At 31.1% G+C, this 16,870-nt stretch overlaps 2 protein-coding genes and 1 non-coding gene across 7 annotated transcripts; 2 read left to right on the plus strand and 1 right to left on the minus strand.

The window, feature by feature from the left end:
* Positions 1–2,089: 2,089 nt before the first annotated feature.
* Positions 2,090–2,162, plus strand: TRNAR-CCG (transfer RNA arginine (anticodon CCG)). Its single transcript has one exon. It is a non-coding gene; the product is annotated as a tRNA-Arg (tRNA).
* A 455-nt stretch (positions 2,163–2,617) lies between these two features.
* On the plus strand, positions 2,618–8,279 carry LOC130817991 (mediator of RNA polymerase II transcription subunit 22b-like). 5 transcript variants are annotated; one of them, XM_057684007.1, is made up of 5 exons: positions 2,618–2,934; positions 3,830–3,980; positions 4,738–4,803; positions 6,233–6,473; positions 7,781–8,279. In XM_057684007.1, the coding sequence occupies exons 2-4, from the start codon at positions 3,831–3,833 to the stop codon at positions 6,470–6,472; spliced, it is 456 nt and encodes a 151-aa protein (XP_057539990.1). In that variant the 5' UTR covers positions 2,618–2,934; position 3,830; the 3' UTR covers position 6,473; positions 7,781–8,279. The 5 variants fall into 5 exon arrangements, with proteins under 5 accessions (XP_057539990.1, XP_057539989.1, XP_057539988.1 ...); XM_057684006.1 differs by having other exon boundaries at positions 2,621–2,934; positions 3,825–3,980; positions 7,795–8,279; XM_057684005.1 differs by having other exon boundaries at positions 2,621–2,934; positions 3,825–3,980; positions 7,977–8,279.
* Positions 8,280–8,454: 175 nt separating this feature from the next.
* Positions 8,455–9,667, minus strand: LOC130817992 (transcription factor MYB14-like). The gene is made up of 2 exons (XM_057684008.1): positions 9,521–9,667; positions 8,455–8,864 (listed from the first exon to the last, which is right to left on the minus strand). The coding sequence occupies exons 1-2, from the start codon at positions 9,651–9,653 to the stop codon at positions 8,692–8,694; spliced, it is 306 nt and encodes a 101-aa protein (XP_057539991.1). The 5' UTR covers positions 9,654–9,667; the 3' UTR covers positions 8,455–8,691.
* Between the last annotated feature and the right edge of the window lie 7,203 nt (positions 9,668–16,870).

Genomic DNA, 16,870 nt, shown 5'->3' on the forward strand with positions numbered 1-16,870 from the left:
TTTAAAATTAGGTTTTGTATTTATATTGGTTTTTCTAAAAATTAAAAATTTATTTTGATGTCGGGTCAAATTGGGTTTGGTTATAAGGTCGAGTAATTATCGTGTCATTAGGTCTATTTTGAACAATTATGAATAAGAGATATTGTGAGATGTCGTTCTCTCGATGACACGACCTCAACCAAGTAGCTCAATTCTCATAATATATGTTAGATGAACTATTTATAACCCATGTATAATACGCGTCTTATGGTGAGATTATCCCATACACTAATTTGTGATTATGTAATTTAAATTCAAGAATTAAATTTTGTATAAATAAAAGCAAATACCACTTTCTCATACATATATTATGACTCCATTTTCAACTACTCATCTATTTTTTTCTAACTTATTTTATCAAAAATTAACTTATTCGTCACTTTTGTATAGGAAAACATTATTAGTCGAATTTTATTTATCCCCACGAGCATAACCCTATTTTTATTTCTTTTGATTCCCTTCATACCCAAAAACATTAAAGGAGTAAAAGAACAGAGGAAATTTAAGGGATGGAGGGATGGTGTGTGAATATCTCCGGAATCTAACCTTAATTTTTAGAATTGAAGAGAAAGTGGTATTTGCTCCTAAGATAAAATCCGATCCTCAGTCTTATCTTCAAACACACCCTTATTAGTGAAATTAATTCGAATGATAAGGATTCACATGTAAGTAAGTTGTTATGTCCAAAACAAAAGTTACAACTTGATTTTTGTTACATTTTTCTCAACGAATTATATTCTTAGCAGCAACCACATATACTATTTTTATTGGACAATATTAATTTACATAGTTAAGAGATTGGCTACTAATAAAAAGGTCATAATTTGATTTTTACTTACTTATCTCTAATTTTCTCAATTTATTATGTGATTAATAAAAAGATATACGGAAAGTGATAATTAAATAAATAGAGAAAATAAGTTATGTATTATGTGTTGTTTGCTATTCCCCTCCAAATAAAATTGAGCCCTTGACGCAACTAAGAAGCAAAATATTGATGGGTCAAATTAGTTAGTAGTTAATTTATCATATTTATAAGGGTAATTATTACAGTTTACACTCTTTTCACACGTAATTAGTAATACTAATATTAAAAGAAGGTAGCATTAATGTCATAAAATATGGTATTTCTTGTTTGTTTACATGTAAATAGAAAAAAATAGAATAGGTAAATTAGAATGAATCCCTTAAAAAAACATACATAATTTTTAATCGGAAATTTTTATATATGAATATTTATTGTCCTGATATTTAGTATATTTAACTCATAGAGATGCAATACAATATACCATATTCTTATCAAAAGAGGTTGCAGCCAAGATGACTATCGCTCAAGAAAGACCTTATAAAACAAAAGACTCAAAACACACCATATGCACAACAAAAAGTAAGACAAGGTCGATAAGATAAGTTTTAAGAATAATAAATATATATATGAATAAATCAAAGAAAGATACATACCAATCAAAAGGCAAAAATAAACAATACAAAAAAACGAAAGTACAAGATAAATGTAGGGGAGCAAATTAAAAATGATATTAGACTTGAATCTCTTTGAGTATTACTTGATCAATAAAACTATTCGTCTAACTCCATAGAGGTAATTTTTTCTCTATTACTTACGTCACCCACATATACTAACTCAATAGAAGTAATTCCTTTATATATTTGTTTGAGCTATTTTGCTCACCTATCCTTTAAACCATTCACCGAGACACATTGGAGCGTGGAAGTGTCCACGCCACACCATTAATATTTCATTGTCCCAGTATCATTTATGAAGCTCCACCAAAATCAAATTTGTATTGAATTTCTTAAGAAATTGTTTGCCCCTTTAATATTCATTCTTTTGTCTAATTATTATGATCAATTTCAAATACCTCATAATTAAAATTATGAGTCTGCCTCGACCTGGCCAATGGCCATAGCCCATAACCTGAAAACATCATTAATAAAATCTTGAAATTGAAGTAAAAGTTAAAGAAAATTTGATTATATAGCCACTAATATTGAAAAAAATAGTTTACAAAGAGAATATTGAATATTTGAAGTTCGCATGGCCTAATGGATAAGGCGCTCGCCTCCGGAGCGGGAGATTGTGGGTTCGAGTCCCATTGTGAACGTTTTTACCTGTAAGTTTTTTTTTTGATTTACAATTGAATTTACTAGTTGAAACTAATTTTTACTAATTGTAATTATTTTTCCTGATTAATAGTAATTTTAATAATTGCAACAGACTTATACTGATTGTAACTAAATTTAAGTTTAAGTTATAACTTAGTTTAACCGATCAAAAATGATTTTACTACTTGCAATTTATTTTTACTAATTAAAAATAAATTTTCTACTATTTAAATTATATTACTATTTACAATAAATCTTGTATAAAACTGTCTTATTAGAAGACGATGTTATATAATTAGTTAATTTTTTCAATTAACCAATATAAGGTTATAATCAATCACTTTATTTATGAGTTAAAAGACTCAAAAGTTATCATTAAGATTAAAGTGACACTCATTTAAGAATTTGGTTGTATTGAATCTTGTGAACGTTTTCTTTTTCTTAATTTTTTTTGAAATATCTAAATATTTTTGGCTTTATTAATCTTAAAAAAAAAAATAGCTCATCCTTCCTAAATTACTCGTTTTTTGTGAACTTGTTCGAGGTAATGCTGATTGATTTTGTCTGAAAATTCATCCTCAATCTTTGTATTTTATCTTTAATTTCATATAAATTTCACTCCTTTTCTTCTTCACCAATTCTGGGGACAGACCCTTAAGATCAAACTCTAGAATCCGGCACCTTGCATCAAAACCCTAAAATTCCGGTGATTGAAGAACGGTGTTACTTCCAGCAGCTGTCAGATTTTGTCCAACCACCAACAATTCTTAGGTTTCTAATTCTTTTTTTCCCTCTCTTTATTGTTGTGTTTCATATGTTAATTGGATAGGCGTTTGTATATAATTGTAAAGTCTTAATTTTTTTTAGGAATTTGGTATGATTAGGCTCAATTTTTTTAAAAAATTGTTCACATAATTTCCCAGATTGATACATGAATGTTGAGTAAATATCTTCACTAAGGGGTGTTTTGGCTGGAGGGATTTGGGGAAGGGATTGGGAATTTTGGACAGGGAAGTCTTAGTTGTTCTTTGTTTACAAGGAAGGGTATACGGAAGGGACTTAGAGTAAGGGAATGGCAACTTATGAAGTATATAGAAAGTCCTAAGTCATTGATTGTTTACAAGGAATGTGAATGAGGAAGGGATTTAGTGATCAAAGTAAGAAAAAACAAACAAAGGATAGCTTTTTTTAGCCTCTAAGTCCCATCTCAAGTCTCAAGCAAAAGTATCAGAGGATGAGTCTGTTGGAAAGTAATCCCACTTTTAAGAATTTGATAGAGATTGACTAATATATATATATACTTGATGGACTACTACTCCTGATACCGATTGGTTTTAGGATGGAACCTCATTGAGTAGTTTTTGTGCAGTCAACTCTTATGTGAAGTCTTGTTGTATACAAGCCCAATTTCATCTCACGTCTCAACTAATAGTAATGCAATTCCTATTCCCATTTGTCAAACACCCCCCAAGTGTAAATAACTGCATTTGTGTTAGTCTGTTGCTTTCTCACCTAGAAATTTTTCCTTGATACAATCAACTCGGCTGAACAATTCAAAATTAAACTAATAGGAAATTGAATGACCATGCCATAACCTGTAGCCATGGCTTACCTTTCAATATTGTTCACCCTGATGAGAATGTACCTTGAATTTCATGTAGCCTAGAATGAATAAAGGAGGCGGTGGAGGTGGAAGTGGGCCTACAGCCGCTGCTGCGGCTGCAGCAGCTCAGAAGCAGAAGGCTCTCTTGCAGAGAGTTGAAAATGATGTATCAAGTCTCGTTGACAATTTCACTAATTTAGTCAATGTTTCCCGGGTTTGTCTTCTTTTCCCTTGTAAGTTTTGTATGTACTGTCCAAGGTATTCTAGTGCTGTTATGCTTGCTTAAACTATTTGGACTGGAATTGAGAATTTCTCATGACCCCATTATTTTTCTTTTTGGCATATTGGTTTTCATTGATTATGTGTCGAATGTATGCTAAGAAAGTTATTGCTTTGGCCTCCCTTTATCCCTTTGCTTCTGCCCCATTGACCACAAAACCTGATATTATTTATAACACTAGTTAATTGGATAAAACCTGATGTTATTTATACAGATTTATATATGGATAAGTGTTCTCTTTAAGTGTCCGTTACTCCATTCGCGATGGATCTACATATTTGTAGTTCTTTTCTTTTGGATTATAATGAGATTATAGTGTAATGACTCACTATATAAAGTATGCACGGGTTATACGGGGTATGATGGTGACTCACTTCTTGATGTGCACTTGTAGTGTTATTGTAGATGATTTTTGCAGTCGGGAATTAGTCGAAAGCAACCTCTTTGTTCTTGCAAGGCTAAGTTTGCATGTGTATTCAATCCATCAAACCTTGCGTTAGTGGGAGCCACCTAGTGGAATTGATGTAATGAAAAGTTGTAGTCAATACTCATTTATGCCCAAGTACCATTGTTGAAAGGGCTGTTTCTAATGCTAAGGAAAAACTAAGAGTCAGAGTAGCTAAAATTTATATATATATTAAAGGCTCTGTTATTAGTGACTAATGAAGGTTTTGAAAATCTTAATCTCTAGGTAAATGAGCCACTAGTCAAAAATCAACAAGAAGCTTTGACTATGGAGGTGCGCGCAGCCAAAATGGTGAGCATAATCATTGAATTTTTAATGTGAAGAATAAATTGATGCTTGAAGTACAGCTCATTGCCATTTCCTATTTGACCTCTACTTTCTCTAAGACACAATGATGTGTGTTTTCATTTTGCGTATTTTGCAGCAAATTGAAACTTCATTATTGATGTTGCTTTAGCTTGGTTGCTGCATTAACGAATTCATCTAGACTTAATGTACTCCCTCCGTCTTGTAGAGTTTGCAACATTTAAGTTCCCCATGTAAAAACTTCTTGGGAGATATGTTGCAAACTTAATGAGATAAAATGAGTATTTCTTTGTATGGGATTGGATTTACATAAATTGGCTCTCTAGTAATTTAGAGGTTTTTGTCCACCCATCATAAAATTGCTTATCAAAAATAGAATATGTGTTGTTTGGTAGTTAGTCGTTTCTTTTCCTTCCATAGCTCAAAATATCTTTCATCACCTCATCCAACCTTGATTTTCATGTGTGGAAGAGTGGGCTTGCTACCATCATTTAGGCTAAAGGAGATGCTATATTTGATGCACTACTATATGGGTATACTTTCAGATTAGCTCATTGTAAGTAGATGAGAGTAGCTGAGATGTGTATGTTAAGATAAATGAAATGCTATATTCAAATCTCTAAAGAATATAACTTTGATGAGGTTAGAGATAGCAAGAGATATGTGGAAGATACCTAAATATTAGAATGAAGAATGACATGAAAATTTAATATTTGCGGTAACATGACAATAGATCAGATTCAATGGAAAAGAAGAAAATATGTGGATGACTCTTAGAATTAATTTATTACTTCTACGTTAGTACTAAATTGGGAAACAAACTATATTTTTGTTAATGTTCATTACCGATGATCCCTTGCGTTGATTTATTTTGCTTCATGTAGCCGGTCTCGTATTGTTGGGATCACGGCTTTGACTTTATTGTAATTTTTGCTTATGATCTTTGATTTCAGAAAGTTTCGGACTTTCATCTAGGTAAGAGGTAGTATGTGTCGTGTGTTCTTTTTTTTTGAAGTTCAATCTGGTGATTGTAGCATGTACTTTCTCTATAGAAAAATAGATTATCAGATTTATTTGGAGCCTTTTATATTAAAAATTTTTATATGTAGTAGGCTGGTAGCTCCTGAATGGCATCGGAGTAATGGGGAGTAAAGGGATTTTGCATTTTGCATATTTGCTAATCTCCCAACGAATCGGTAAAAGCGAATTATGTTAGTTTTTTTGCTATTTTTGTGCCATTTTTGACGAATTGTGAATTCAATAAGCGTTACTAGTTGATGAATTATGCTACATTTCTCCTTTTCTTTATCGTATTCCCCTCATACCTTGTCGGCTTGTTCACTAAATTCATGAAACTGACTCAATAATTCTTGCTACGCGTCCATGGTCATCGTTTATTGACGTTGTTCTACAGGTCCAGGCATCTGATTCATTATTGAAATTAGTATCAGAACTGAAGCAGACTGCCATCTTTTCTGGATTTGCATCGCTCAATGACCATGTAGAACGACGTATAAGCGAATTCAATAAGCTATCAGAAAAGACGGACACTACATTGAGTAGCATTGGAGAAGAAGCTGCTGCTAGCCTCAAAGAGCTCGAGTCTCATTTCTATTCTTCTGCTGAAAAAGACAGCCGACATTCGTTACCCTAAGGTACCATTAAAGTTCCATTCTTACCTTCTAATAGCAAAAGAAGTGAATATCTACCATTATGTTTATGTTCTGTTGGGAGTTCTTTAGGTTAGCAAATTGGTTGAGGCGTTTGACTTGTATTTACACTCATTGATGAAGTTTCCAATTTCACAATTTTTCGGGTGAGACAGTGTCACGGTGAGATATGGGCTGAATAGCCCGACTAATACAATTAAAATATGAGTTTCTTATTTTGAGGTCGTTTCACCGAGAAATGGTCTCTCACAAAAGTAGGTCTTTCAATTTTTATCTTATTTTGTAGTATAGTTTTATTATTTATCATGTATCCTATAATTAGAGCTATAAATTTTTTATCTTGTGCTTTTGTTGTATTTTTGATGTTTTTTTTGTTATATTATAACGATTTTTCTAACTTATGTACCATCTAGTGCATAAGTTTAGACAATAAATTTAGTAATTATTTTGAATTTAATAGAAAATATCTTCTAAAATAGTCAAATATAATAATATTTTAGAGAATATTCTAAATGAAATTTCAAAAATTATTAATTTTATTGTCAAAATCTATGCACCTGATAAGTAGGTTAGAAAAACCATTGTTATAAATTTACTAATTCACCTCCATGACGAATGTTTCTAATGCATTTTAGAAAGAATTAATTACATGATAAGTCCTTTTGGTATAACGCACAATCGTTATCATTTAATGTGTAATTCAACATTTACAACTACTATAAGATTACACACACTCTTTTCGCTCTAAGCTCACTTAGGATTTGCTCTCTCTAATCCTTACAATTTTACAATAAATTTAGCAATTATTTTGAATTTAATAAAAAATATCTTCTAAAATAGATAAATGTAATAATATTTTAGACAAAAATCAACCAATTTTGCTACTTAACTACTCCCTACATCTTCATCAATTTGCATCAATTTTTATTTTGGGTTGTCTTTTTTTTTTTTTTTTTGCATTATTTCTTTATATGAAATTTGACCAAACTACTATCTTCTACTCACATCCACGCATTTAAATTCTCTTTTAACGTCATTCATGCAATTTAATTTCTCTTTTTATTTAATTTAACATTTATTACACTAGAACACAAAATATTATAACTTCCTATACTCTTAAAATTCACATTATTTCACTTAAATACAATAGGGAGTAACATATTGTTATTTTCTAATTTTTTTTTATGTTCTCATATATTTGAAGGTTTGATGGCATTGATGCATTGATAGTTTTGTCTTGTATAGAATTAAGATTATAAATAAAAGATGATGAAGATTATATCTGCTTTTAGGAAACTATGATCAGGGTCTAGAAAAGGAAAGAAGACGACAACTCATATCCATAAAGGAGAGTGTAGTCAAAGAGTCCATCGGCTAGAGAAAGATCCACAGATGAATCCTCAGACTCTTTATATAAATTCAAGAATGTATTTATGATTTAGCAAAACAAAGTAAAATTTATCAAGTATTTGTTTTTTTTGCTTACAGTATAAGCTGGGAAAGGGATCAATGAGAATCAAACTGAGGTCTTGCTGGAAATTATAGTACTACTACTAAGACAAAACCCGAACTCTTTAATGTTTAATTTTTGCTAGTACCATAGACTCCTCAGCATTTTGGTAGAGATTATACCAAAATAGCAATACATCATCTTTAGCACTTAAGGTTGATGATCCCATTGTTGGTATTCCATCCAAATTACTAGACATTTGCCCTAATAAATTTTGGGAAATTGTAATTTCATTTGAATAGGAAGTGGCCAACTGAGCTTGTTTAACCTTCTTCTTCAAAGTTATGTGCCAATAATTTTTTATTTCATTATCTGTTCGTCTCGGTAATCTAGCTGCAATGGTAGACCACCTACAATAATTAAAATAAACAAAAAAAAGAAAAAAAAATAAGCGACTTACTCATGGTAGAGGTGTTCAAAACAAACTAGTATTTCAACATTGTAACCAAACCCGATTGGCCGAACTTCACAAATAGATATACAATTATGTAAAAATCAACATGGGCCCAAGACCTGATTTTGAACCGACACGAAAAACTTAACCCTAAATCAATCAATGACTTGAATGAACACTTCTACATATAACATATTGATAACGAGTTATTATCAAAAAGTCAATTCAACTAAAAGTTTAAACTGAGGGTTGAAGTCTCGTGATATTTTATAAACTATTAATTATAGAATTAAAAAAATTCATGAAATAGAATTAAGTAAGATAAGAGTAGGGGGAATGTGCCTATTTCCAACAATTTGATGCATTTGAATGATGGTTTCTTCTTCTTGAGTGCTAAAATGTCCTCGCTTGATATCGGGTCTTAAGTAATTATTCCATCGAAGCCTGCAGCTTTTTCCACATCTTAATAAACCTAAACACCCAAAAATATGCAATTTTTACTCAAAACAATATCGATTTGTAACGAAATTTGATTTTACAGTGATAAATTACAATTTTCCTTGATAGGTGTTATTTTCTTTTCATGGTATCAAAGTCTATGTGATAAGACGTCATGGGTTCAAATCATGTTCGCCCCTAATTAAAAGTGAATCATTTCACTCTAGGTATGAGGAGAGTCACTAATGCATCCAGAGCTCTAGCCGAAAGGGCTCTTGTGTGAAGAGGCATATAAGAGTATATGACATATCTTAGATAACCATAATTATCAGTTTTAATTTTTAGTTGAGTTGGTTCTTTAGCATATGCTACAAACAAATTTAATACAACATTATCACATATTCACTTTCACCATAATATTTTTCCAACAAAATTATTCAAATGTATTTTATACGTTTAAAATATATGATCATTTATGTTATATGATCATTTATGTTATATTTAAAAAATCCGTGTTCACAACTTATCCAAAGTTTAGATGACAGAGGGTATAAACTCTAAATATAAAATCGATCGAGGGATGAAGCATTGATACCGTCAATTATAAATATTTAAAATTTTCTCAAAATACTCGAATGTAATAAAAAAAAAAAAAAAAGAAGTAGGAGGAAGAAATAATATAATTAATACCAGCATGTTTAGGGAGAGCTCTCCAATTAGAATGACCAAATTGATTGATATAAGAAATGAGAATATGATCTTCGTGTGGTGTCCATGGCCCTTTCTTCAATCCCATGTTCTCGCAACATGCTCTCCTCACCATTTTCTTTCCTTCTCTATTTCTTCTTCTTTATTGAGCTAATAGCAATCCCAACTCTCTATATATGTGACTGTGTGAGAAGATGAACGGACTAAGTTGGTGGCCAAAATGAGGGTCCCACTTTGTCATGCATGACAAAATTTTAACTTGTCTATCTATGCTCGGTGTTATACTGGGTTGGATGATGATGTTGATATCTATGGTCGGTGTTATTTTTTTGTATGAGCGGAATGTACCGAGTTGGATGATGATGAGAATCAAACATAAAATTTCATCTAAAGTAAAGTAGTAATTGTTTTATTTAAGATAAGACTTGATTCTAATAATTTTGGGCATGTTTAGTTCAGCTTAAAACAAATAAGTTATTAGTATAACTAATTTTTAATCAATAAAAATAAATTTTAATTAGTAAAAAATTAGTTACAATCAATAAAAATCATTTGCATTTAATTGTAATCAGTAAAATTTAGTTACAATTTATAATTAAAAATTAGTTATAATTAATAAAAATAAATTTCAATTAGTAAAAATCAGTATCAATTAGTAAAAATCGATTATAATCAGTAAAGATAAATTTTGATCAGCAAAAATTAATTTCATTTAGTAAAAATCAGTTGAACTAAACGTGTTCTTATTACACCCAGATGATAATTTTTTTCCCACCCCTATTCCTACCTAGTAACTTCAATTAATTTTGCATAAGATTCTAAGAATTCTCTATGTTATTAAGCTCATAACAAGTAATGCTAAAATTTTATAGGATTTATTTTGATATTAATTCAAAATAACTAAGTTTGTGTACAATCCAATTTTGATTCTAATTAATAGTAATGAAAAATTAAAATAATTAGTACAATGTGACCTAAAAAAGACAAATCACTTTTATAATTAGGCAAAGATAAGGCCAAATCTTCACTTTTGAACACAAAAATCTAGATGATAAGTTCCACTATGATCACATACATACTCCTTGATTCCTTTAGAATAGTAGCAAAATATAAAATGAATTGTTAAAAAATAAATATTTTAGAATAAATAAATAAAATAAATGGAGTAATGACATAAAAAGAGAGTTATGTTGTGATTAAAAGAAGTAATAGGTTATTTTCCGAAAATAAAAAAAATGGAAAACATAAGCCATAGCATAAATTGAAAAATAGTGTGAAATAAATGTGACAGAGAGTATAAATTTAGGCTGACATTAGAAGTCTACGCACTTAGCCGCCCTCCACCATCGTTCAAATCATCCAAACTTTAGACTACCTTATAACATGCTGTTGACTACATGCCCAAAGTTCCCAACTGGAATACACGGACACTTCCCTGAAGTGGCGTGTCCTGTGTCGGACACGTGTCGGACACGGACACGCGAAAATCCGTGTCCGACACGCCAAATGAAGTGTCCAATATTTTAATATTTTTTCGGACACGCGGACACGGCAAGGACACGGCAGGGACACGGCAAGGACACGAAAGGGACACGGCAAGGGACACGGCAAGCAGTCAAGGACACGTTTTTTTAAAAAAAACTATTTTCCTTTCTTTTCTTCTCCGTTACTTCCCATGCTTCTGATAGATATGGTCTTGATATTGATGAATTATTACCACATTTACTATCATTATTTTCAATTTTATCATCATTTTTTCCTAATTTTTGCAACCCATGAATGATTGAAACCAACCTTGAATCTCTATCTTCTTCAGAAAAAACAAAACCCAAATCCATAAACCCTTTAAGTTCTTCAAATTCAAGGTCAGATAAACTCTTACTTAATCCCTTCTTTTTTCTTCTTAATCTGTTGGTAATTTCTGGGTTTATTTTCCTTTAATGGAGAAGAAATCAATTTTAATTTTATTTTTTCTGGGTTTTTTTTCTTTTCTGATTTTGAATAATCTTCAAAATCTTCTGATATTTTCACAGAAAAAAATAGTTTGCAGTTTTGATGTTAGAAGAAATAAATTTAGAGAAGAACAAGAATCACTTAATTTTGTGGGGAATTTGAGGAAATTGTTTGTAGAAAGGGAATTTTAGTATGAATTGTTGGCAAAGCTGGGATTTCTAAATTTGATGTGGGTATTTCTGAGAATTTTTTGGATTTAAATAGTTTTGTCTGGAATAATTTAATAAAGATTGTAAAATTATCTTTAATTTGATATATTTATTATATTACCATTTTCATGTCTCCGTGTCCGCCATTTTTAAGTTGGCGTTTTCCCGTACCCGTGTCGTGTCCGTGTCCGTGTCCGTGTCTATTTTAGTGCAACCTAGGTTCCCAATATATTTCTTTTTGATAATTGTGCGGGAGTTTTGTTAAACTTTGGGAACTATGGTTTAAATATAGTCTTATTAAGGCATTTATAAATGGAAAAATTATTTGTAACATGTCGAATTTTGGAAAAGTTTGTTTACCATGTGTAACTTTAAGTATTGTAACTGTTAGGACGAATTTTAAATTTAGTTTTCATTTAATATTCTTTTATGTGTTGATGACCTCAACGTCATATCAAATCTCTTGGTGACGTGGTTGACACGTGGTCTCCTTTTCTGATATGGTTGTACACGAGATATCATTTTCTAACGTATTTGCAGTACACTTAGAAATGGTCTGATGTTCAAGTAACTGAGAAACATATAAAAAGTTGTTGAAGGAAAACTAAGTTCAAATTTCGTCCCATCAACCATCCATACTACTTTAAGTTTCACATGATAAAGAATTTTTGCCAAAGTTTGACATGCTACATGCAATTTTTCAAAATAAAAAAAAAATTATATTCACAATGTTCCTAACTTACAAGTTATAGTCGGAAAGTTGAGGGGGCCAGAAAAATATGAAGCAATACTAGTCATAACCCATATATAATCGAAATATTTGCAAGGATTGAGCTAAAAAAATAGGCCGTAAAAAAAAGACTTTTAAAGTCAGCAACGAGGGTCGAGCCCCTGTCAGCCCTCATATGACTTATTAAATCATTTGCACTTCTTATTCATATAAACCTGCATATAATGTTTGCTACTAATAGTCAATCAGAAACAACATTTTTAATTTTTATTATCACTAACAAGGTAAGATTGTACATCTGACCACCAAAACTTCCCTTGGGAGTAAGTTATTCTATCCAATGTATCTTGGTTTTTTGGAGGAGTGTCAGTTTGAATGTGCTTTCTTGCTGTTAATGTTGCTCTTTTATTGTCTAATCTAATCGTTCCACTCCATGTTGAGAAAAGAGGCGATATAATACACACACTTTCTCCCTTTGTGTTGTTAGATGAGCAAAAATAACCAATCAAATCAAACCAACAATAATAATCCCACAATCAAGCACAATAAAGTAAAAATGCGAATATAAAGCACACACACGATATTTACGTGGAAAACCCAATGCGGAAAAAAACTACGGGACCGTAAGTGATACCACACTCTTCCACTAATCACCAATAAAATTAATGGGTACAACCAAAATCCTCTCTAGACAATACTAGCGGTAATACAAACACCAAACAACCATAAACATCACTTAAAAGTGGTAAAATAACAATTAGGGTAAAATTAGGGCAAAATACAAATTACCCACTTACAATGCACAAAACGACAATCCAACCGTTGAATATGTAGGTTGGGTAGACAGGAACACCGTGTCAAAATTTGACGAAAAACGGAGCACGAATGGCCTTCGATCGGATCGCTGAAAAATCACGCGTGATACCTTTTCTTCTCCTCTAACGTGCGCACCTGTTTCTGTTTGTGCGTGTATTTGTGTATTTTTGTTGCAATATAACTAACTGCTGCTCTATTTTTCCTTTTATAGTTATTATAATAAATAATATAATATTATAATTATCAGCCCATTATTATTAAGTCCATAATTAAAATATTAATTGGGCCTTCCTCCAAGTGGGAGGGAATAACCCAACACTCCAAATACTGCCGTGGACCGGATTGCTACTTATGTATGAGTGCACTTTTACCATCTTCTTCCAACTATAGATTTATGGTTCTTTCACCCAATTACAATCTTTTGAAATTACAGTTCTAACATTGTTATTTTGATTGTTAATTTCCTTATAAGTGCTACCTTCTTATTCTCACGGTTTTTTGGTTATTGCTCGTCATAGGTCATTAGCGATAAATTTGTTCTTGGGCTTGTACACTACAAAATCCACATATAAGGGGAGTTGACTGTACACAAACCCGATGAGGTATCGTAAAATCAATTGTTCGATGTTATATACTCTAATGTGCCCCCTCACACAAGAGCCCTTTTGGCTAAAAGTGTGGATGCAGCTTAGGACCTCCTTATACCTAGTGCAAAATATTTTACTTGAATTTGAGGGGTGGTTGAGATTTGAACATGTAACCTCTTGTCATAATGGCTTTTGATACCATGTCAAGGAACCAACTCAACCAAAAGCTTAAGCTGATGGTTGAGGCTCCAAGATATGTCATATATTGTGACAATTATATGTAGATTATTTTTCCAAACAATCTATGATTGCTGTGCTGTAATATTGTGAATTTGGAATGGCTTTTCTTGCTATTGCAGTACCATCTGTATAAGCCTATAAGTAGAAGGAACTGTCTGTTGTAAATGCATTTGTGAGTCAGTACTGTTGCATTGTTTGTTTGGCTTTTAAATACCCCTCAAGCCTACTGTAATCAATAGACTAAGATATAGTAGTACTAGAGAACACTTCAGACATATGATGGGTTATGAAATCGGGAATAAATTTTAGGAAAATTAATCTAACATTTTCATGATTTTCTTAAATAATTTTATTTATTGATTAATCACAAATAATCTCAGTTTTAAGGAGTATTTTCTTAGAATAAACGTAGGTAATCCATTGACCGGTTATAGTAGGTAATTTACCAAAAAAATAAATTGAAAATTAATGTAAAATTAGAGAAAAATTTTGAATATTTACAAAAAAAATATTTGTTGATATTTTATACTCCCTCCGAACCAATTTAGATGTCCCATTTACTTGGGCACGGTTATTAAGGATGGTGTGGGGTCCATTAAAAAGGGTAAGTAGTAAAGGGTAAGTAGTGAAGGGTAGTTGCGTAAGTAAGGTATATGGGGGTATATTCGTAATTACTTGTGTGAACTAAGGATATTTAGGTAAAAAAAAGATTGACAAAAATAGAAATGGGACAACTAAAAAGACTTTGCCAAATAAGAAAATAGGACAACTAAATTGGTTCGGAGGGAGTAATATTTTTTTGATATTTTAATTTATCTTTTTAAAAAAAATAAAACTTATTATAGCAGTTTAACGGGTTACCTAAGTTATTCTAGGCAAATACCCTCTAAAGTTGGAATTATTCATAGTTAATCAATTGATGAGATTATTATAGAAAAATTATGAAAAAGTTGAATTATATATATATATATATATATATATATATATATATATATATATATATATATATATATATATATATATATATATATATATATATATATATATATATATATATATATATATATATATATATATACATATATATATATATATATACATATATATATATATATATATATATTCCTAAATTTTAATGTAATGCAAGTAAAACATTCTTTTACGCACCAACGGTGCCGAAGCCTAGTGCATGGATCATGCTTTTCACCAAAGAAAGAATTACGAGTCTTTGGAATTTCTGTTAAAGAATCAATTAATCAGCCAAACGTTTAAGTTGATGACTGTAAAGAAGCTGTTTATTGAAGCACCAATGTATGATATATGCTCTATTACTCCTTCTCACATAAGAGTCTTTGGTGTGTATGGATACGGCTCAAGTGTTGCTCATACTTGGTGCTAGTAATTCTACCCCAAAGAATGGAGTGAATGTTTTCTAATATCATGTCAAGAAACCAGCTAGTGTTTTATGAGTATGATGATCGATACCATGATCAAGGTTGTTAGAATCGGGATTCTACCTGGGATAGTTGAGGGGGTAGGATCGATTTTGTTGGCTCTCTTAGGTTTTGATGATGACTACACATTATATAAAAAAATGTATTTTTAGAGATTGTATGCAGGTCGATATCCGGTCGTAATTAAGATCGTTGATAGTACCTAAGACTTTGTCTATGAACGTGTACTAGTCAAAAGAATCCAATAAAGTTAGATAAGGTATATCGCTTAGTATGTCAAATGTAGACAGGAGGTCTACTGTTCCCAAGTTTGATGATCTGACGTTACTGAAAAATGAAAACAGTACATTGTTCCCAGACTGAAGTCTGAAGAAGTTACGTCTGCTGATTTTTTAGTTGATATATTAGTTAAAATTAATTTGTTGCATTATTTAATAATTAAGTTAATTGGCAAAATATTTTATAACCACCTCAAAAATAACCGTGTGATTTTCAAAGTGTGGAATATTTCTCTCCTTATTTTTCTCCTTAAAATAGGCTTTTATTTGGATCTAATTAATGAAAAACTAACTTGTCTATTATTAGAAAAAAGGAAACGTAGCTTTTTGCTTAAGCATATTATTCCCTTATTAATGAAAAACTAACCGTGAGTTACCCTTGTAATTCAAGATCCATATCCTCCTTAATTTTAGGGATAAGGAAATAATGGGTAGTTATTCCCTTATTACTAGCTAAATAAACACTATAAATACGTGACTTGTTTATTTCTCAAATCGTATGCGTATGAGCCTTGAAAAATCATACGAGAGATTGATAAAAATTAACAAGAAATATTTTGTTCAAAAATTGCCAATTAATTTATAATATTTTCTTGTGCAACTCTTTAATTTTATCTTTAGAGAATTTATCCTTGTAAAGGGTTTTTGAGAGAATTGTTGTAACTAGACTTGGGTAAGTCTAGGGGAGAATTAGAAAGCTTTGAGTAAAGCTAGAGAAGAGAAAAGCTTTGAGTAAAGCTAGAGAATTGGAGAAGCTTCGAGTGAAGCAAGAGAAAAGAAAGAGAATTGGCCTAGTTAGAGAAGCTTCAAGTAAAGCAAGTAGAGTTTGTTTTATGTGATTGTAACGAATTGCCTAAAACATATTGGAGAGTTTTGAAATCCTGAGGAGTCGTGGTTTTTCCTTCTATTTAGGCCTAGAAGGTTTCTACGTAAAATTGTGTTGTCTCTTTTATTTTTTTGCATTAAGTTTAAGTTTTAATTTTTCAATTTAATTCCGCAAAAATAGGGCTAAAATACTTAAGCTTATTAAAACAACAATTTACCCCCTCTTGTTGTCGTTCCCAT

This window comes from Amaranthus tricolor, chromosome 7 (genome assembly GCF_026212465.1).
Source record: "Amaranthus tricolor cultivar Red isolate AtriRed21 chromosome 7, ASM2621246v1, whole genome shotgun sequence".
NCBI lineage: Eukaryota > Viridiplantae > Streptophyta > Magnoliopsida > Caryophyllales > Amaranthaceae > Amaranthus > Amaranthus tricolor.

Bases quoted from the DNA above. Each gene is read 5' to 3' on its own strand.
- LOC130817992 (XM_057684008.1), bottom strand. From the start codon at position 9,653: ATGGTGAGGAGAGCATGTTGCGAGAACATGGGATTGAAGAAAGGGCCA. The intron at 8,865-9,520 runs GTATTAATTATA...TTGGGTGTTTAG, and splicing joins AGCTCTCCCTAAACATGCTG to GTTTATTAAGATGTGGAAAA.
- LOC130817991 (XM_057684007.1), top strand. From the start codon at position 3,831: ATGAATAAAGGAGGCGGTGGAGGTGGAAGTGGGCCTACAGCCGCTGCT. The intron at 3,981-4,737 runs GTTTGTCTTCTT...CTTAATCTCTAG, and splicing joins ATTTAGTCAATGTTTCCCGG to GTAAATGAGCCACTAGTCAA. The intron at 4,804-6,232 runs GTGAGCATAATC...GTTGTTCTACAG, and splicing joins AGGTGCGCGCAGCCAAAATG to GTCCAGGCATCTGATTCATT.